At 33.9% G+C, this 22028-nt stretch overlaps 1 protein-coding gene across 5 annotated transcripts in view; it reads left to right on the top strand.

Annotated features, from left to right (window-relative positions):
• Positions 1–19530, top strand: part of NADK2 (NAD kinase 2, mitochondrial) — a 45186-nt gene extending 25656 nt beyond the window's left edge. For 3 of the 5 annotated variants that reach the window (XM_007961387.3, XM_007961390.3, XM_007961385.3), the window contains exons 7-13: positions 728–806; positions 3982–4047; positions 5418–5513; positions 11494–11549; positions 12316–12369; positions 14717–14840; positions 17095–19530. In XM_007961387.3, the coding sequence (XP_007959578.2) occupies positions 728–806; positions 3982–4047; positions 5418–5513; positions 11494–11549; positions 12316–12369; positions 14717–14840; positions 17095–17233 (614 nt within the window). In that variant the 3' untranslated portion in view covers positions 17234–19530. The remainder of the gene's footprint in view (positions 1–727; positions 807–3981; positions 4048–5417; positions 5514–11493; positions 11550–12315; positions 12370–14716; positions 14841–17094) is intronic. The other 2 variants (XM_007961388.3, XM_007961386.3) reach the window with 1 other exon arrangement.
• Positions 19531–22028: the final 2498 nt, after the last annotated feature.

Genomic DNA, 22028 nt, shown 5'->3' on the forward strand with positions numbered 1-22028 from the left:
CTTGAGTCCAATAAATCTGATAGTTGTGACATTGAGGATACAGAGTTGCCTTTTCCAGTTGGAAACTAATAAAAGAAGTAACAGGAACCATTTGAAGGGGACAATCATTTTATATGATGGTGTAATGTTAAAGTAATTATGAAGGAAGATTACTTTAACTGTGCGCACAACCTTACAGATTTTAAAAAAGAAAACATTTTTTAGGAATTATGAAGGAGGATGTGGAAGTATTTCCTCCAGTGCTGCTGTTGCTAAAAACACTCTTGAGGTTTCCTTATTTGGAAAAAAAAGTCTGATTTCTTAACATACCTGGTTTGGTTTCCATCATCCAAGCCATGCATGTCATTTGCTGCTTAAATCCAAAATAGTTCTTGTTTTAATTGGTAAGTTATATCTCTGAAGCTTCCAAGATAAAACTAAGTGTAACAACAAGAATCTTTTGAGATGGATAAATATAGTTCATCACTCTTGAGAAATTGCTTCAAGAAGAATTAAGGTTTATTTTGGATAGAGACTCGGGTCTTCATTACAGGTGTAAATTTAGGTTCCTTTAAGGTTTATGTTGTGGATACTTTAAGTAAAAGATAATTTAAATGTTAACTATATTAAAGTATGTGATTCTTTTAAAAACAAAAATATAAAAGTTGTAATGTTTTATAAGTTTTTTATAACATTTCTAGAAATCAAGGAGCTATCTTGGATTTTCTTTGTCTTAAATTACATGCAGGGTGTGAGGCTTCAGGACCGCAACTTCTGCCAGTGAGAGCACTAAATGAAATCTTCATTGGGGAGAGTCTGTCATCCAGGTACTTTTAAACCAGTGATCTTGAGCATGGAATTTAATGTTTTAGTGCTTTTGGATATTTATTCAATTTCTACAACCTGGCTAAGATTTGTGAATAATCTTTTGTATGTAATGGCAGTTCATTATTTAATGAAATATTTCCAAAACCTTCATAGACGTTAATATGTATTAAGGGGAAAGAACATTGTATAGCAAAAAAGTTTGTAAAACCCTATATTAAATAAAGTTATTGTACTGCGTCCCAGAGCCTTTAATCTGTTTATATAGATTCTTTATTATTATTACTATTATTTTTTGAGACCGAGTCTCACTCTGTCGCCCAGGCTGAATTGCAGTGGCGTGATCTTGGCTTACTTCAACCTCTGCCTCCCGGGTTCAAGCAATTAGCCTGCCTCAGCCTCCCAAGTAGCTGGGACCACAGGCACGTGCCACCACACCTGGCTAATTTTTTATTTTTAGTAGAGGTGGGGTTTCACCATTGTTGCGAGAAGTCAGGGACACCAAACGGAGAGACTGGCTGAAGCTGTGGCAGAAGAACATAAATTGTGAAAATTTAATGGACATTATCAGTTCCCAAAATTAATACTTTTATAATTTCTTATGTCTGTCTTTACTGCAGTCTCTGAACATAAATTGTGAAGATTTCATGGACATTTATCACTTCCCCAATCAATACTCTTATAATTTCTTAAATATTGGGGGCTGGTTCCCCCGATACACCATGTTGGCCAGGCTGGTTTCAAACTCCTGGCCTCAGGTGATCTGCCCACCTCAGCCTCCCAAAGTGCTGGGATTACAGGTGTGAGCCACTGCACTTGGCCAGATGCTTTATTAATGTTTTATTTTCATTTTTTAGAGATGGCGTCTTACCATGTCTGAATGTTGCCCAGGTTGGCCTTTAAATCTGTACTCAAGCTATGCTCCTGCCTCAGCTTCCTGAGTAGCAGGGACTAGTCGTGCATATCACTGTTCCCAGCTTATAAATATTTAAGAGAGTAATATACCAAGTATAAATTTGCAATTGATAGAAAACTTTTATAGGCAGTTCATATTAATATTTCCTATTAATTAGTGCTTCTTAAAGCTGATTTGTTTGCTTGCTTGTTTTTAGAATTTGTTCGCTTGTTTTTATCCAGGATCCAATACATTGCATTTGGCCATCATGGCCTTTTAAAATTAAGAACACTTCCATCCTGTTTTGTCATTCATGATATTAATATTTTTGAATGGTCTAAGCCAGTTGGATTGCAGAATATCCCTTATTTTAAATTTGTATGATTTTTTTTTCATGTTAGATTCGGACTAGGCATTTTTGACAGCAATGCTCCATAGTTGATGTTGTATCCTTTTTAGTGTAACACATCATAAGGCAAGTGCATCGACAGTTCAAGATTGTAACCATTATTGCAAAAATTAAGGTTAATGTAGTTCCTTATTAGGAGTGTAAAAATATATGTGTTTCATTACTGGCAGAATCTGTTTTGTGGGACTTGAATATAACTTAGGCTTACATTATCAACATAATTTTTTTTTGCAAAACATTTTTGTGGAACACAGTGACAAGCTATAAAATGACTACTGTGATGTAAAGTTAACTCTTGATAGTACTTTAGAACCTGGCTTCTCATCCTTGTAGATGTAAGTAAATTAAGGGTAGAAAATTAGAGATGAGTTTTATTTGCTACTTTCCTGCTACTAGAACAATGTGAGTGACCCTTTGAAGATTATGTTGTTGGATCCCTAGTTTACTAAGAGTTCCATAAATTCTGAAATTTTGTTTGCTGGAAGTCATATCCTTTCATAACAACTTTAATTATAGTGAGAAAAACTCGTCTTAACTAAAAAAGATATTCACATTGTAGCCAATGACTCAACTCGGGTTGTGTTGAAAAAGAATTGAAGTTTGATTCAGCAGAATGGTTTGAACAGTATTTTTGATTTGTAATTATTTTGTTTATGTAATATTTAACAAGAATACATTGTGCATGTGCTGTGTGTAATATGTGAGTCACTAGGGATGTAAAGATGAATAACAAAGGTAGTGGTATCTTAATTTTTTGGAGAGTAATACATAATTTTAAAAAGTTAAAAGTAAAATTTACTATTCAAAGATAAAATATTTAGGAAACAAAAATGTAGTAAAGTATAAAAATATACTTTAACACAGCAAGACTTATGCTATATATAAAGTTTTCTCTTTTGCTGCATATAAAGTTTGAAGCAATACGGACATGAATTATAGATAGTATGTGGTAGACGAGAGAAGAAATAATTTAACTCTAGTGATACAATCTTGTCATTATTCTAAAGACAAGATAGAGAAGAGAGGAAGAACTTTAAATGAGATTGGAGAAAGTCTACCTTAAATGCAATGATAAAAATGTTTTGTGAGTTTATGCTTCCTTCAGGAAAGCCATTTAATGGCTTATTTTATTCTGTTTGTGTATTTTAAAGGTAACTGCTGAGAGCTAGCTTTGCTTTATAATTTTATACTTACTAAAAAATTAAATAACATATATGGAGGAAAACTGGCATCAGTTGATAGATTTCGGGGGAGTCTGAAGTTTCTTGAGGGGATTTTCAATCAAATGCTTTTATTTTCTGTGGCAGTAGTGATCTGGTTGGTTTATCTCATAAATAACTGATGCTGCTGCTTTTTGTGTTCTTTGATGTCTCACCTTATGGTTTTACTAAGTAAGGACAGCAATGGATTGGCTTCTGATGCTATTGAAAACAGTTTAACTACTGCAGGTATTATAACTCACTTTTAAAGATTTTATGACATAGACCCTTAGGCAGAAAGGAAATGAACATTTATTGGATGCCTGCTATGTGCCAGGCACTGCTTATATTGTGTGTGCTATCTCATTTAATGCTCATAGCAACCCTGTGAGAAAGGTAGTTGTATTTATTAGTGACAAAATTGAGATTTGGAGAGTTCAAATAACTAGCCCAAGGTCATATAATTAGCTAGCATCAGAACTGTAACGTAAACCCAGTATTTCTGATTCTAGATTCTGTATTGAGGCTTCACTATGCTCTGAAAACTTAAGTGCCTTGCTTGGAAAATGTGAAGTGCAGCAATATTATTCCTGCCTCATTTATAATGTTCTTAGATTTAAGAACATTTTAAAGGCCCAATTTTGTTTTCTTTTCTCCTATTTGTTCTAACCTAGAATGTCTTATTCTTGGGCTGTAGCAGTGGACAATTTAAGAAGAAGTATACCCACTCTAAAGGGACTGTGAGTTTTATTGCTGCCTTAAAAACATAATTTCCCTGAAACAAAAATTCTATGAATTGACTAATCCTGATAAACTTGCATGTGAGAATGACACTAAATTTGCTCATTATTTTGGGCTCAGCATCTCTCACCTGACTGTACTTGTCTTTCTCTCTGCCTCTGCTTCTTTTCTACCCATGCGCCCTTACCTTTAATCTCTTTTGTTTCTACTTGATTCTGGCATAGTAGCAGCCACTTCTATGGATTTGGCTGGCTTGTCTGTACATAAAAGGCTCCTAATGTGTGTGTTTTCTAGGAAGATATAACAAAGCTATGAAATAGATTAAATGTGAATGTTAGGCCTGCTATGTTTTATTTTTAATAAGAAATTCTGACTATAGAGAAAAAAGTGAAAAGGAGTTGTATTAGGCAAAACCCTCACAAATTAAGAGCTTACAGGATAAACTGTAAAGGTAGAATAAGAAATAAATTATCCACAGTGGTAGTGTTTGTAAGCATGTCCAGTAATTGTTATTATTTTGAAAAGTTGTATTTTATTACGGTTTTATCTTAACTTTTTTATTTGCTGGAGAAAAAAATTCACTGTTGATCAGTGACACAATTATTTTAAGATAGAGTTTACAAAATAAGCTTTTAGACATTTCAAAAGTTCTTTGAATAGTTACAAATCATTTATGCATTATGGAGTTAAAGAATAGTGCCATTTTTGCTAGTGCCAGAAAACTCATTTGATTTCATATTAATGAAATATTTTAAGAAATGTAAATCTCAAAGAAATTTATAGTTCTGGTTTATCTCTAGTTTTGTCCACTAATCCAGTATTGGTTGAGAATTTTCTTTACAGCTTTATTATCTAATCTCTGTTAGCTTACTACTAATTCAAAAGGTACATTAGCATGTAGCTTAAGAAACAAGAGTTTAGTAGAAACTATTAATAACTTTAAGAATTAGAATCAGCTTTAAAATATATCAAGGACTAGCTACCAAGAATGAAACTCACTTAAGAATAGTATTTTCTTTTTTGAATTCTGAAATGAGGCTCTGTGTATGTTAGATTCCATAAGAGCAATAGCACAATGCTAGCCAAAAATTTGCAAGAAGCCCCTATTTGAAATATTAAAGTATTGTCAGAAAGGAATATATAAATCAGACAGGCATGCAGACATGTAGGGTTTTTTTTTGTTTTTTGTTTTTCTTCTAACTTTTTCACTTAATTAGTATTGGAATTAGCATCATGATGTGTGTGCCTACTAAGTCCAGTATTTCTTGGGTAAGCTGACTTAATTAAGATTTCCTTAGTTCTGAAGAAGACTATCTTATTTACTGTGAACCATAAGCTCAGCAAACAGTTTTATATTCTCAATTCACAGGGCTTCCTACTATGAGATTTCAGTTGATGATGGTCCATGGGAAAAACAGAAGAGTTCAGGGCTCAATTTGTGTACTGGAACAGGATCAAAAGCCTGGTAAGTAACTTGGGATGTTGCTTATCAAGTTTTGTGAAATATTTTTAGTAATGTAATATATTGGCACATCTAAGGCGTGTAATACGCAAGAGGTGTCCTGGTGGTGTTATGTAGGTAGGCCAAGTTTCTGTTTCATTCATCACTGGGGTCTAGTAGTCCTGCCTTGACTTCTTGGATTACAGTTACAGCCTGGATTTGGTCATTATTGAGCACTAGGTTTGTAAAGGAAAGGAAATGAGAAGTGGTTTTGGGACTATCTTTTCTTAAAAATGAAAAATATTTTAAATAATAGTAAGAAAATGAATACAAAGTACAATAAACAAAAATGGACTGGAGGTTTGTATATTAGAAGCCTAACTGGAGATAACCTGGTGCATCCTATGTCCTGTTTACTCTATAACCTCCCTCTGGGTAGTCTCGTCGTCTTAGTACATTCCTCACAGATGTCTCCCAAACATACCTTCTCTCCTGAGTACAAACTCATATTCTAAAATTACATGCCAGATAGGATATTAGTAACACTTCAGATTCAACACATTCAGAACTGAATTTATTGTCTTCAGTTTTTCTTTTTGTGTTCTTTATATTGCTGAATACCATCAGCATTTACCCGACTCCATGTCTAGAGAAAAAAAGCAAAACATGATTTCTCAAAACCTTGTTCTTACCTTTGGAGTCCTCCATTCTTCATTCTCCTCTCTATATATCCCAGTCTCAAAATCCTGTTCATTGTACTTCTGAAATCTTAGTCCACTTTTTGGGTTTCTACTGCTGCTACTTTGGTCCAAGCCTGCACCTTTTTAGTGAATATTCTTTGTGCCTTTCCTTTTATTCTTGAGGCTATCATCTGCACTGCACAGAGTAATAGTTCCTTTTTTTTTTTTTTTTTTTTTTTTACTTTTTAAAAAAAAAATATTATTATACTTTAAGTTCTGGGGTACATGTGCACAACGTGCAGGTTTGTTACATGGGTACACACCGTGCCATGTTGGTTTGCTGCACCCATCACCTCCTCATTTACGTTAGGTCTTTCTCCTAATGCTATCCCTCCCTCAGTCCCCCACCCCACAAAAGGCCCCGGTGTGTGACCCTCCCTGTGTCCATGTGTTCTGATGTTTTATGAGTGAGAACGTACGGTGTTTGGTTTTCTGTCCTTGAGATATTTTGCTGAGAATGATAGTTTCCAGCTTCATCCATGTCCCTACAAAGGACATGAACTCATTCTTTTTCATGGCTGCATAGTATTCCATGGTGTATATGTGCCACATTTTCTTTATCCAGTCTATTATTGATGGATATTTGGGTTGGTTCCAAGTCTTTGCTATTGTGAATAGTGCCACAATAAACATACATGTGTATGTGTCTTTATAGTAGCATGACTTATAATCCTTTGGGTATATCCCCAGTAATGGGATGGCTGGGTCATATGGTATTTCTAATTCTAGATCCTTGAGGAATCGCCACACTGCCTTCCACAATGGTTGAACTAATTTACGCTCCCACCAACAGTGTAAAAGTGTTCCTATTTCTCCACATCCTTTCCAGTGTCTACAACAGAGTAATATTTCTAAAATGTAGATAAATCTATCTCTGTTCTCTGCTTTACAAGTTTCATTGACCTCTGTTCAGATTGCTTAATCTGTCATTTGAGGCCCTTTATCATACGACCTTAGTGATCTTATTGGCCTTATTCCTGCCCTACCCTTACTCCTGCCTATGGCACACTAGAATTGGCACAGCTCCTTGCAATTCTCAGCACGCTTCTTGTTCTCGCTTGGCTTTTTATTTTTGCTTAATGCAACTTCTTCCTGCCTTGAATGCCTGAACTATCCACTGGCTGAAAATTCAGTCTTGAAATGTCATTCTCTTTAGCAAATCTTTAACACTCACCTCTTTCATAAAGACAGTGAATTAATCATTTTTATCCTTCCCTAACACTTTTTCTCATAGCACTGTTATAGCCGTTATTACATTATTAGTTATCTAATATGCTAGTACCCAGCTAGTTAAAGTAACTTTATGGATTTGGGATGGTGACTAGGGTTTTTTTTTTTTTTTTTTTTCCTGCTTAATCTTTTGTGTGCACAGTACCTTATATGTATTCACTCAAAAAGTATTTTTTGAGTAAATGACTATACGCTCACAATTGTATATAGCTAAAACAATGCTTATCAAACTTTTAAATTTGGATAGTTTGATTTAGAGTTTTATTTCCTACTTGTTTAGCATGACTTCTTAAACTATTTTATTATGAAAAATTTTTAATAAGAGTGACAAAATAGTGTAATGAATCACCACATACCATTAGCTAGTAGTAATTATCAACACATGCCCAATCTTGTTGCCTCTGTTCCCCTATCTACTTTTGTTCTATTTATTTTGAAGTTATTTTTCAGATGTCATGTCATTTAATTCATAAGTATTCAATAAAAAAATTAGCCAAATAGTCTTTTGGAAAAAATAAGAAGTATCATTTTAAAAGATAGGTTAATAATTTATTTTCCTGAAGGCCAGTGAAAGGAACATTTCTAAAATGAATTTTCCAATAATTTTGTGAAAAAATTAATCCTTTAATATGTTATAAAATTATTTTGTAACCATCTCATAGATTAAATTGAAAACATTACAGCTAACAGCTTTCATTTATGATGATAGCATCTTTCCTGTTGAACATGCTATGCTACTTTTTGAAAACTAGAGTGAAATTAGAAATAGAAATGGAAATTTCTGTTAGAAATAGAGATTGTCTTTACCCAGTATTCTTATCATAAAAAATGGGCAAAGTGGTATAATTGAAAAGAGTACTGGCCTGGAAGTTAAGAGACCTGATTAAACCACAGACTAGCTTTACAAATCTGTGTACAAATTTCCTTGTCTGCAAAATGCAGAAATTGGAACTGATAAAATAGTAAGTTTACTTTGCCTTCTGAACTTCCGTGATTCTGTGTGTTTATTTTTTATGCATTGTAATACAAGCTATCAGTTATATAGCCCCTGCTACTTTGTACTGTGCTAGGTACTTTTATATATTAATTAATCCTTTTAGAAATCCTGGAAGAAAGTAGTAGCATTCCCATTTTATAAATGAGTAAATTAAAGGTTAGCAAGGATAATTTAGGCCAATGTTATACAAGAAGTAAGAGTCAGAACCTGGATATAAGTACAGGTGTGCTGGACTGCAAAATCAGTGCCCTTTTCACTGTCATTACTACTTGTGCTGCTTCACAAGGGAAGGTCAGTTTTTAAATGGAAAGGGGGAGGGGTTCTGAGCTGTCTATAGAGGTCACATAGCTGAAAGAAAAGTCACTAGGTTGTATTGAAGAATTATCAAGATAAATTTGTAATTAATCTCAGTGAAGTAGTGCTTCTGCTAGAGGCAATGGGGCTTCTGTCTGGGGAGGGGTGTAATTTTGATAGATTTTGATAGTTCAAGTTTTCAACCTTTCGGGGCATAAGGAATGACAGCCACTACAATGCTTTTAAAGCATTCCTCGCCTCCCACATGCACCCAGTAGTTGAGTCCTGTGTTGATGTTGCATTTCGATAAGTATGGGTTAGATTAAAATCTCAGCCTTCTCTATGTTGCTTGTTAAAGTTTTCTATTATTTCCTGTGCTCTAGTATAAAAGTCTTTCTCACAAGCTATATCCTATCCCTGCTACCTTGGTTACTCAGTCTCTTCTCTACCAAGCCCCATGCAGCTTGCTTGCATCTAACATGTTCTCTACTGCAATTCCCATTCATCTTTTGTCCTTTTCTCTTCAAGAAATGTAGGAAGAGAAGGGAAGCCTAGGAGCCAGAGGGGCTGGGGAAAAGCTGTATATTTCTATACATTAATAATTTTTGTTTTTATCATACTACCATCTCTGAGCACATATTTTGTTCCAAGCTAATTAGATGATCTTGTTTAAATTCTCACAAATACTCTGGAAGTAGGTGATTTTATTTTCATAAGTAGAATCCAAAGTTTCATAAGTTAACTGACTTTCCCAAAGCCATGTGGCTAATAAATGGTGAAGTCATGATTTAAATTTTAAACCTATCTATAAACCATAGACCTCTGAAGAATCACTGGAAAGAAAAGATTAGAATAGTCTATTTTTCTCTCGTTTAATTCTTGATAGAGAGGGGCTTGTTTTCTTGTATGAAATTCTTTAATTAGTCGTTACTTTTAATATGATGTGGAAATGTATGACTCACGGTAAGCTATTTGTTATAAAAGATAAACCACCAATCTCGGTGGCTTAACACAGTATAAGTCTATTTCTTGTTCTTGTAAAGTCTGCAGTGAGTATTCCTGATTGGCAAGCAGCTCCCTGTAAGTGGTTATTCAAGGAGCCAGAGTTCTTCCATCACGTGGCTCTACCACCTTCTAAACATAGCTCCTCCGGTTGCTCTGCTACAGAAGGTAGAAGAGCATGGGGACTCCCCATGGGAGGCTGTGAGCCAGGCTTTGAAGTTTTATTCATCATGTCCACTCTGATTTCATTAGCTACAACTCAGTCACATGACTATATGGCATGAAGGGCTAGAAAATATGCGTTCAGGAAGAAAAACAGGTTTGGGGAAGAGTTATTCTGTGTCTGCATCTCCAAAAATTCTTCCACAGGAGACAGGATATAGGGGTGGTATTACACAGCAAATGTCTCTGAATTGTCCCATTATCATGTCAGTTCTCTGGTCAGTGGGGAATCAGGTTTACTCCGTACATTGGGAGAAGTACTACAGAGCCAGATCACCATATATTTCAATTAGTTTCTTTTTAAAATTGTTCTCAGTCCTTTTTCTCCATACATGCTGCCCTACCAGACTTTAAAGTAAGGATGAAGATGTTTTTAGGAAATGGAGCTTTAGTAGTTGATGAAGATGTGATACTCAGTTTGTCTTCCAGTTTGGTAGTAGAAGTTGTGTCTGATTTTAAATGGGAACTCTTAGAGTGGTGAAGGTTGTAGATCTAAGAAAAAGGTTCCCATGTTTTTGCATTTCTCCAAACATGAAGGGTACAGGGTTAGCAGGTATAAGAGTATCTCTTATTCTCCCTCCCTCAAAAAGTTGAGAGAGAGTGATTTAGGTTTAGAGTTGTGTTGACTCATGTTATTCCTGTTCCTTGGGATTATCTGTTGAGATCATGTATGAAGAGTTATGAGGCAGCAGAAGAATTCAAAATTACTGGGAATTTTTTTTTAAAAAAACAACCTTTTCTTAGTGATCTTTATAGACCCCCAGGACAGAACTGTTTTGAAAAGTTATTCATGTTTGTATTAATGCTTGGTTTTTAGTGGTTAAGCAAGGCATTGCACATGTAGAATATTTCTTCCCTTTAAGGAAACTATTTTATAACTTAAAGTATAATTTAATACTTAAAGAATATGTTAAAAGGTACAAAAGGGTATACAGCAAAAAGCTAGTCTCCTTTTTATTTCGTATCTGTAGTACTTATCTCTAGATTCATACTATATATGTATTTTTTTTCTTAAAATGAAACAATATATACACTATATGATGCCTTTTGTTTTTTAACTTAGTATTTTGGTTATCCTTACACATCAGCACATATATTTGTATTATTTTTAATATCAATGAGTAGCTATAATTTATTTAATTAGCTTTCTGTGGGTTTCTATATTTGAGTTGTTTTGCTGTTATAAAGAGCGTTTCAGCTAATAATTTTTGTACCTATCTTTGTGTATTATAGATGGAGGTATATTTTAGGTTAAGTTACTAGATTGAAGAATATGTTCATTTTAATTTTGATGGTGCATAATTGCTCTCCAACTGCAGTATCTCTGTTCCCATAAATGTACGAAAATACTTGTCTCATCATACCCATACTAGTACATTATTTACCAGTTTTTAACTTTGTTCATTTAGAACTTTCTCCAATTTCTAAGAATTTTCTATATTTTAAGTAGGTTATTCATTTGAGATTTTTAGCATGTTTTTAGAATTAAAACTAAAAATTTTGTGATTTTTGTTTCTAGGTCATTCAATATTAACAGAGTTGCAACTCAGGCAGTAGAAGATGTTTTAAATATTGGTGAGTACCAAAACAGCTATTACAGTAGTCCCCTCTTATCCGCAGGGCACATGTTCCAGGACCCCCAGTGAATGCCGAAACCTTGGATACTACCAAACCCTTATACTATGCATTAATTTCTTTTTCCTTCTTTACAATATCATGGATAGAAGATTCATATATCTGATTGTAAATCTTAGCAACCTCAGCATATGACCTTTTTCTTTGAGAACATTCACCTGTTCATGCAAAGAAAGCATTTTATGGCTTCTCTTTGGCATATCTGATTTGCCGACATCACTACTTGTGCCTTGGGGCCATTATTAAGTTAAATAAGGGTGACGTGAACACAAGCACTATGATACCATGACAGTCGATCTAATAACCAAGTCAGCTACTAAGTGACTAATGGGCTAGTAGCATGCACAGCATGGATAAGCTGGACAAAAGCTCACATCCCAGGTGGGTTAGAGCAGGACTGCGTGAGATTTCACCATGCTACTTAGAATGATGTGCGATTTGAAACATAAATTGTTGATTTCTATAATTTTCCATGTAATATTTTTGTATCATGGTTGTCTGCCGGTACCTGAAACTAGAAGAAAGCAAAATCATGGAAAGCAAAAGTGCTAATAAGGACAAGGGGGGACTACTGTTTATTTATGATAATATGCTATATAATGTATACATGCTATTTTATATTAGCTATTATGTTATATAATAACATATATGTATTTATAACACACATACATTTTAATCATACTTTCCCCCTTTCCTTTTTCAATAGCAAAACGACAAGGAAATTTGTGTCTTCCATTGAACAGAGAATTGGTAGAGAAAGGTCAGTGACAATTGGTAATAATCACTAACAGTTTAGTTCTATTTCAGTTTTAAGAATGATAGTGTGAAGTGTTATTTAATTAGCAAAGTACTTTCTTTTTTACTCAAACATGCTTTTAATATGATATCCCCTTAAATGTCTTTAAGCAACATAAAGAATAAAGTTGGACTTGGTTGTTGTGATTTTTAGTCAACCCTGAAATACAACTCTTAAGTCAAAGCAGTATAACTGCAAACATGTCCTGGGGGATAGGGAATTACAGAAAAATCTTTATCTCACAAATAGTAAGTGCATAGCTAAATTCACTATGCCATTAATATCCTCTCAATGAGATAGAATTCACTGAGCTATGAGTGCTTATTTTCTTATTCACTCGAATATTCTTTTTAATATTCTTCTCCATAGTTTTGCCTGATTACCTCAAGATTCCTTTAAGAGAATTAGCGCTGTTAGAGAAAGAATACTTATCAAGAAATCTGAAATCGTAGGTTCCAGTTCCAGATCTACTACATCAGCTGTGAAACTTGGGCAAGGCTGTAATCCTCCACAGTTGTAAAAAGAGGGGGTTAAAGTAGATCATCTAGCTGGTGTTTCTAGGAGTTCTTCAAATGTATTCTTTACATTCTGTTTAAAACAATTTAAATTTTTAAACTGAAAAACACATTCATTTGATTTGCATATCAGATTGTAACACACTGAAGTCTACTTATCTACCAGGATCATTCTTGTATGCACCTCAAATTAAAGCTATTTTTTGCTATCTCCATTGAAGGATATCCTAAAATTTCAAGGTAGATTGTTTTTTATAAAACCACAAACCAAAATGTGTTTAAAGTTACATCTACATACCTATGTAAGGATCTTCTCAACATATATGACAAAAAATATATAGACATAAAGTGAATATTGATACCTGTAAGACTGCAACTGTCATCCATAAACATAAATGCTTGGATTTGAGTTATCTTAATGCCTCATTCTCATTGGTTACCTTAAAATGAGTTAGCAATACCTTTTAACCTGATACAGTATTTTAAGTGTCAGTTTATTTTTATTGTTAGGTTTCCACATAAGACTTCCTTTTTTGAGGGGACAGTTTGCCTCTAAAATAGTTGGAAAAAAGAAGCAAATCTCTCAAGCCCCATTCAGCCTTCTAAAATGGATTCTGGTCTCCTTCACTCAATTTGAGACCTACAAGATTATTTTAATCATGGTTCATGAATTAGCACCAGCAGTAAATCTGTATGAAAGGAAAGTTAGGCACATATAGTAATTGCTTCTTAATTATATAATTCAACTTAAAAAATATATATATAAAATAACTGAAATTTATGTCAGGTATATATATAAATTAAGGGTATATATACACACACACACAGACACATATATACACATACATATACACACATATATATGTGTATATATATATCATCTGTGATTTTCTTCTTTTAATAAACATACCAAAGCTTTACTTTGATGAATGGCATTCCTTTCAAGATTTGACTATCTTTAGAAGCAACAGTGAATGCCAGTGATGCAATCACTGTTACAGACATTTGTGAAATTACTCCTTTGAAATTTCTTTCAGAGCTAGCATGCTTTTTTGTGGTGTGTTCTCACGGAGCCAAAGTTTTATTTTTGTGAGTGAATTAGATTTTTTTTAAAGCCAGTAATTCAAATGAAACTTTCGTAAATAAGGTAGATTATCTGACAGTCTTTTAATTTTTTTAATGTAGTACTCAACTAAACTTTCTTTCAGGCCTGATATCTTTGTAATTTTCTCAACCAATTTGTGCTTTGTATTCCAGCCTTCATGTGCCTCTTGATTAGAGAGAAAGGTCCCAAAGATTTCTAAAAAATATGTTGATGTATTGGAGAAAGGATATTGCCTGTCGTTGTTTGAGACTGCATTTTATATCGACGCTGTTTGCTTATTATCATAGTTATGAGCTCTTTGATGTGGTATTTTGGAAAGAACTTGGCAGGGCAATATGGCAACTCAAGTTCCTTTTTTGAATGCATCTATCTAGTTCCTCTATTGTTTAATTACAAGCTTTGAAGCTAGTGGTGTTTTTTTTTTTTTCTTTTTCCCCAATTGTACCTATTTCTACTGTATTGTGGGTGATGTGTGTTTCTGTGGGCAAATCATGGTACCTCATTCTTATTTATAAGGTTTTTTGTTACTGTTTTTAATGGAATATGTGTTACGAGTTTCAAGAACCTTGTTCCCAAATAGACTTTTGGAACTGAATTAATTTTAAATGGGGGATGGCATCTATTTTTTGTTTTGCCATTCTCAGAAGTGACCATCTTTTATTAGTGTGGTAATATTTTTTTTTCTTTGTAGTAACAAATGAATATAATGAATCACTGCTCTACAGTCCAGAAGAACCAAAAATACTTTTCAGTATTCGAGAACCAATAGCAAATAGAGTTTTCTCAAGCAGTCGTCAGCGTTGTTTCTCCTCAAAGTAAGCATCCTCGGTCTGACTTCTGACTATTTTCATCCCTTTCATTGTTACAAAGCACACTTGGTTTGAAAACAATTTAATTTCATTAAATTTGCTCATTCAAACTTAATCTAGCAGGAAAAGTCGAACCTGTGAAAGTAATAAGGTATCATGCTAACCCGGCTAAAATCCTATTTTCTTGTACACTTACTGTGCCATTTTAGAGAAGCTAAAACTTAAGTGACTAGAAAGGGTACAGTTATTTATTTCAGTGATTTGTTGGTTTTTAAAAAATGAACCAAGACACAATAATTGTAAAAGAAGCTGAATAGAAAGCCCCTTCTTTTTCATAAGCTGTAGAATAAAAACACGATAAACACTGATAGAAAACTTAGATTGCATAGCAGTAAACCTTTAGAATAGTTTTCATTTCTTTTAGGTTTTCCCTAAAAGTGACCTCCCACCTATTGAATTTGCTTCATTTTATTTTTGGGGAGAGAGGATATAAAAAAGTGGATATAATTTCTTATTTTGTAAAGGTTCCCCAATTTTCCAAATTAACAAGAAAATCTAAACTTCTGAGAAAATGTCATCTATCTCATGGCAAGCAGAAAACAGCTTAAGTAATTACAAATTGCTGACCTCAGTGTACATATTTTCTCTTTATAGACATACAATTAATTTTTTCCCCAGGTTAGACACAAATAAGGAAATTTATCTTAAAATTCACGTTGTCATTTGACAGTTAATTTGATTAATCCACAGATCTCTACTCAGTTTGAGTGAGACGACAAAGACTCCTTCAAAGATATATACTACTTATATTTAAGTTTTTGCTAATAGGAGAATAGCTTTGTGATTTTGACAGTTGGAAAAGATTTCTTAAACATGTCATAAAAAGCACTGTAACAACAAAAGATTGATAAATTGAACTACACTGGAAGTAAGAACTGCCAGTAATCAAAAGATACAATTAGGAAAACAAAAAGGCAGAGCGAGAAAGATATTTTCAGGACCTATATCCAGCAATGGGCTCATAGCCAGAATATTTAGTATATAAAAATTCCTACTGACAATAAGAAAAAGGCAGGCAACGTGATAGAAAAATGGCCAAAGTCAGGCATTTCACAAAAGGTGATATTCATATGGCTAATAAACATATGAAAAACATGATCTTATTATTCATCTGGGAAATGCGAATTAAAACTACATAATACACTACCATATACACCCACCAGAATGGCTAAGGTACCAGTTGTTGGCAAGGAGGAGTAACTACAACTTTCTGTGTATTCCTAAATTTCTGTTAGGAATATATAGCTTGGAAAATTGTTTGGCAGTTACCTAGCAAACCTGCACATAGCATACACAGTGATCCAATAATTCCCCTTTGAGGTATATATCCAACAGAAATGTATGCACCAACAGAAATATGTGCACAAAGACATTCAAGAATATTCATAACCGCTCTACTCCCAATAGCCAAAAACCCAAATGTCCATGAATAGTAGAAGAGAGATGAATTTTGGTGTTTTCATACAATAGAAGTGATTTCATACAGCATTAAAAATGAACACACTACTATTAATATTACACATAATAACATGGATGAATTTCACAAACATACTATTCAAAAGAAGACAGACACCACTGTGCATATTATATTCTTCCATTTATATAAAGCTCAAGAACAGACAAAGCTATTACTACTACAGTGATAGAAATTAGGAAAGTAGGTATGCTTGAGGAGGGAGCAGGGATAGTGACTGGGAGAAGGCAGTGAGGGAGCTTCTGGCAAGCTGGGTAACAGTTGATTCCTGAGTTGGGTGATCATAAGTGTGTTCACTGAACTGTACATTAATAATTATGTATACCTGTATACATATACACATACCCAACTGTTCTGTATATGTGTTATACTTAAGTAAAAATGTTACATGAAAATAGTTAACACTCTTGTTCAATACTTAGTATTTGTGATGTTAGTAATTCAACATTCAATTGTATGAAAACAGCCTGTGAGTTCAGTCAGGTCTGCACTTCTTTACTGCTGAATGCTTGTGTGAATGGTGCTATCCTGAACATTTGCATTTGGAGACCTTCATAATATACCCATATATTTACATAGTCACTAATTTTCTCATACCAGAGAACAACTTGATTTTTAAAATGGAGGCCCAAGTGATGTGTGAGGTTAAAATTCAGGATTAAAATAACCTATTAGTTAAGATTAAGAAAACTATTACTATTTAATGAGATATTTCCTTCTGCCTAGGGTTTGTGTTCGTTCTCGTTGTTGGGATGCCTGTATGGTTGTGGATGGAGGAACTTCTTTTGAATTTAATGATGGTGCAATTGCTTCGATGATGATCAATAAAGAAGATGAGCTTCGAACTGTGCTTCTAGAACAGTGAAGGATTTCCTCATGACAAATTTTGATTACTGGAGAAAATACTTTTACTTCAGAAACGGACTACCAGTCGTAAAGTGACATTTTTTTGGTTATTGTTGAGACTACTTGCCTGTGGGCTCAGAAGTGAGATTTGCATTATTCTTCTGTTGGATTCTGATAGAAAAAAAGACATTCACTGTATAAGAAAATGGATGGACGGAACTAATTAGAATTGATAGCAGTGAAATTTTTATATTGCTTACAATTGGTAACCAAGAGTGCTGATATCTTTTTAAATTTATAGGGGCAGGCTTAAATAAAGGACTAAATATTTAGGATTTGAAACTTAACTGTATAAGTGTTTTTTCCTTCCCTTTCCTCCTAATTGTGGGATTGTCAGAACTGAACACATATCATTTGATTAGTGCATATTTTTTATAGTACCCGAAAATCAAGATTTTGAAAAAATTTTCATGACAGAGAATTTTGATAAATCCTGACATTGACCTAATTGACATAGGTAAATATGTTTGTATATGTGCTAAGAATTTTCTAATTTCAGAACACAAGGATGATGTTATGACTATTGATTTAAAAATTTCAAATAATCATTTTTGAAATTATAGATGAATGCTTTCATTTGAGTTTTATTCCGTGTAATTTCAGCAGTGCTGGGTGAAATACAGATATCAGAACAAATCATGATGCTGTTACAAATGTATTAGTTATCCAATAAGTGTTTTAAGTCAATTTTTTAAAAATGACGTGAGTCCTACAGGTTTCTTCCGTCTTTAAAATGCTCAAATTTTAAAGATGGAAGAAAGATTCAGGGACTAAAAGGATGAACTGATTAGACATTTTCTATTAGGAGTTTGGTAAAATATTGTAAACATATTTTTGCCTGTGTTAGGAGTATTATCACAAATAATGGATTCTTTAATAAATATGTAAAACACAGTAGTTTTAGAATTGCCTTCCTTAGTATTGTGGTTTTCACCTAGCTTATACTCCAAGTTTTACAGAATTGCTTTTAGGATAAAATTTTAGGACTTTTTCCCCACCCCCCACCCCATTATGAGAATTCCTTTATTTTTAGAGGAAATTATCTAATTCTTGATCTACTTATAAGTAATCCTAGAATTTTTGCCAAAAGATCCTGTCATTGCATAATGAAACAGTTGGTATTCTCATGCCATTGTTCAAAGTCATGTGTTTCTTTCACTTGCTGCTGAAAATTTCTGTTCAGTCATTAACAGATATTTATTGAACACCCACTCTGTTCCATGTACTACTATGTCAGGTGCTAGATATGTTGATGAACGAAACAGACTCTATCCTTATACAATTTTGAGTCTTGTGGGCTCAGAAGTAAATTCTGTGAAAGCTGGATGGATAATCAAATTGAGTGCTCTTAGTTTTGCCAATATTTAACATGTTGTTCTTATCAATTTTTTAAAATAAATGTTAATGTACAAAGTTAATCTAGGTTTTGATATATATCCAGAGAATCAATTTTTCTTAAAGTATCTGCATAGACATTCATAGCAAAGAATTTATGACATACCAGATAGAAATACATTAAAATGTAGTGTTTTCCCAGAGCTGGATCTAGTTTCTGGCTTTTTTTTTTTTTTTTTTTTTGATATACATAAGACCACTTTATAAAGAAGCTCCACACTATAGAACCTCCCCTAACAGGCTCAAAATACCTTCTTTTTTTTTTTTTTTTTTAGAGACAGAGTCTTGCTTTGTTGCCCAGGCTGGAGTGCAGTGGCACAATCTCGGCTCTGCAACCTCCATCTCCTGGGTTCAAACGATTCTCCTGCCTCAGCCTCCCAAGTAGCTGGGATTACAGGCATGCAACACCACGCCTGGCTGATTTTTTGTATTTTTAGTAGAGATGGGGTTTCACCATGTTGGTCAGGCTGGTCTCAAACTCCTGACCTTGTGATCTGCCCACCTCAGCCTCCCAAAGTGCTGGGATTACAGGCATGAGCCACCATGCCCGGCCTTAAAATGCCTTCTTGAAGAAAAAATGCCAGCTCCATCTTTAATCTCAAGGAAATCTGATTGTCCAAATATATCTGTTAATATGTAACATATTAATAGGTAACTTGCTGTGTAAAATTTTAAGCCATATTCTAAAAGGTTTTAAAAATAATGTGCTCCATTTGTGATAAAATTTCTAACATTTCTGCTCTGTGGTGGGAATTTATTTGTAAAAATGAGAAGCAAAGGAATGTTAGCATAGCAAAAATGTGTTTGAGTGAGTTAACCTTTTAATGGCAACCCTATGTGAATAAAATTATACCACTGTTACCTCTTCTTTTTAACATTTCTTATTTCCCTAACTCTCCAGGGTCACTATTTGAAAACTAGTTTTCACAAAATGTTATGTTTCAGAAGTGTTTCCCCACCGCTGTGTACTATTATTCTGTGCCCTGTTTACTTCATTGACTGTTAACATTTGACATAGAATGATTAGTTATTAAATCAGAGGGTGAAGTGCTTACCTGGTCAATGTAGACTCTTCAGATAATTTTGACTTAATATTTTTGATACTCCTTGTGTATTTACATTCATGGCCCCTGTACATTAAATCATATTACATGTTTTACTGCACTGATTTCACTTTTTAATAAGCAGAAAGAGCCTGTGAACACATTTTTATTGTAAAATATCCACTTGAGTTGAAAAAGTTGTCAAATACAAGTTTAAGGATCCGCTATATATTTTGCTCAGTTGTGAAAATAATGTACATTTAGAAATTAAATCACTTAAATTCATTTAATTGTACCAATATTTATGCATCCTTATACTTAAGAATAGCATCTACCAAGACAATTTTACAAAAAAGATCTCAGGGATAATGCAACACCTAAATATAATGGTTGGGGAGGTAAGAGTAAATGTACTGATGAATTGCCGAACTAAAGAATAATTCAATTTTATTTTTTCAAAGGCTGTTTATTCTTGACTTTAACAGTAAAAATACTCAAGGAATTAGGGCATAAGTCAGTGAGAGGGCTTTTTAAGTTTTCTACATTAAGGTGTGAAGAGTTTTTAAGTCTTACGGGCTTTAAGACCTTTTTTTAAAGAAAATCACTGACTAAACAAGCTAAAGTAGAAGAGCATATTGTAAGTGTTAATATGAATACCTTAAATATAGTGATTTTAATGCTCAAAATTATAATTTAGATATCTGGTATTTAGAGAAATGTAAAAATATCAGCATTTTAGTATTTAGATTTGCTAAAACAGTAATTCAAAGCAGTTATGTTTTGAGTTATCATTAGTACAGGCTTTTAGGTCTTTGACTTGTATCTTGAAGGGTTAGTCTCTTGGTGAAGAAAACTTTGACTTTCTGGGATGTTTGGATAGGTGGGGATTGGAATAGTAAAGAAAGAGGAGGTTGTCATTTTGCTTGTTCCATGGTTAGGGTAAGCAGTGACAAGAGGTTTCTTTCTAGTTTGCCCAGTCTCTAGACTACTTGCCTTTCTTTCCTCATAGGCTCTGCATCTTCTCCTGGGCTGTTGTATCCTGCACATTGTAGGTGGTCACTAAGTGTTGAAGTGTAATTGGGTTCACCAGGATAGGACACAAGTGCTTTATCCAGAAATAAAGTTTTGCACTTGGCCAGTGTCTCTCATGTCTCTGGAGCTTGTGGATAGGATCTATTAGGAATCAAGAGCACAAGAGCAGGTAAAGTGACAGCAGTAAAAATGAAACAGGTGTGTCTCGGAATAGAACAGAATATTACTTATCAAGTGTCTCCTTGATTAAAAAAAAAAAGAAAAACTTGATGATACAAGCCTCTAGAGCACTGACACTATTGACATTTTGTCAAGACAATTCTTTGTTGTGGGGGGCTGTCCTGTAGTCAGCAGCATCCTTAACCTCTGTTGCCTATATGCCAGTAGCACTTCTCATGACCACCAAAAATGCCTTCACATGTTACCAAGTATCTCCTGGGTGGGAGAAAATCACCCCTGGTCTAGAGCTTTTTGTTGCTAGATCTAACTACTGTTTTATGGGAATAGGGGACAGATTAACCTATCATTCCAGGGATAGATGCAAAATCCAGAATGTAGAACACAGGACAAATAACATAGTTTCTTCAATAAATAAGTTACAAGGAAAGAAAGGAAGAAACTCTTAAGATTAAGATTTAGAGAATTTAAATGCAGTAGGTATACCATGTTTGGATCCTGAGCAAAATAAACCCACTGAAGAAAACACGAGATAACTGAGGAGTTTTCAACACCATCTTGATATACCATGCTTCAGGATTCATGCAGGAGAATCCCTATCTTTTAGAGGTTTATACTGAAATAGTTATGATATTATGGTCTGGGTTTTGCTTCAAAATTATCTGTATTGGAGGGGAATGGTTGAGACCATGGATTAAGTGAGATTGGCTAGGAGTTGACTGTTGAAACTGGATGATGGGGTCCATCATATTCTCTTTTTTTTTTTGGCATGTTTGACGTTTTTCATCATTAAAAGGCATAGTGGTGATAGGACCAAGACAATTGGGTGATATTCAAGAATCACCATTCTACCATTTGAATGGAAAGGTTCAAAAGGAACAGAATTCCTGGAAGACCTCTGGGCATACAGTGAACATTCAAATAGTTTCTGAATGACAATAAAATACATAGTATAACCTAATCAAATATATTTTTAAAATGCTACCAGCTGACTTTTATTGATAGTACTCCTTTGTCACTTGAATTCAAAGGTTTTGTAAGTATATTACTACTGGAAGCACTTTAAAGATAAGCCTGTATTAGCCCCTTTTAAAAAGGCATTATTTT

The sequence above is a fragment of the Chlorocebus sabaeus genome, chromosome 4, assembly GCF_047675955.1.
Source record: "Chlorocebus sabaeus isolate Y175 chromosome 4, mChlSab1.0.hap1, whole genome shotgun sequence".
NCBI lineage: Eukaryota > Metazoa > Chordata > Mammalia > Primates > Cercopithecidae > Chlorocebus > Chlorocebus sabaeus.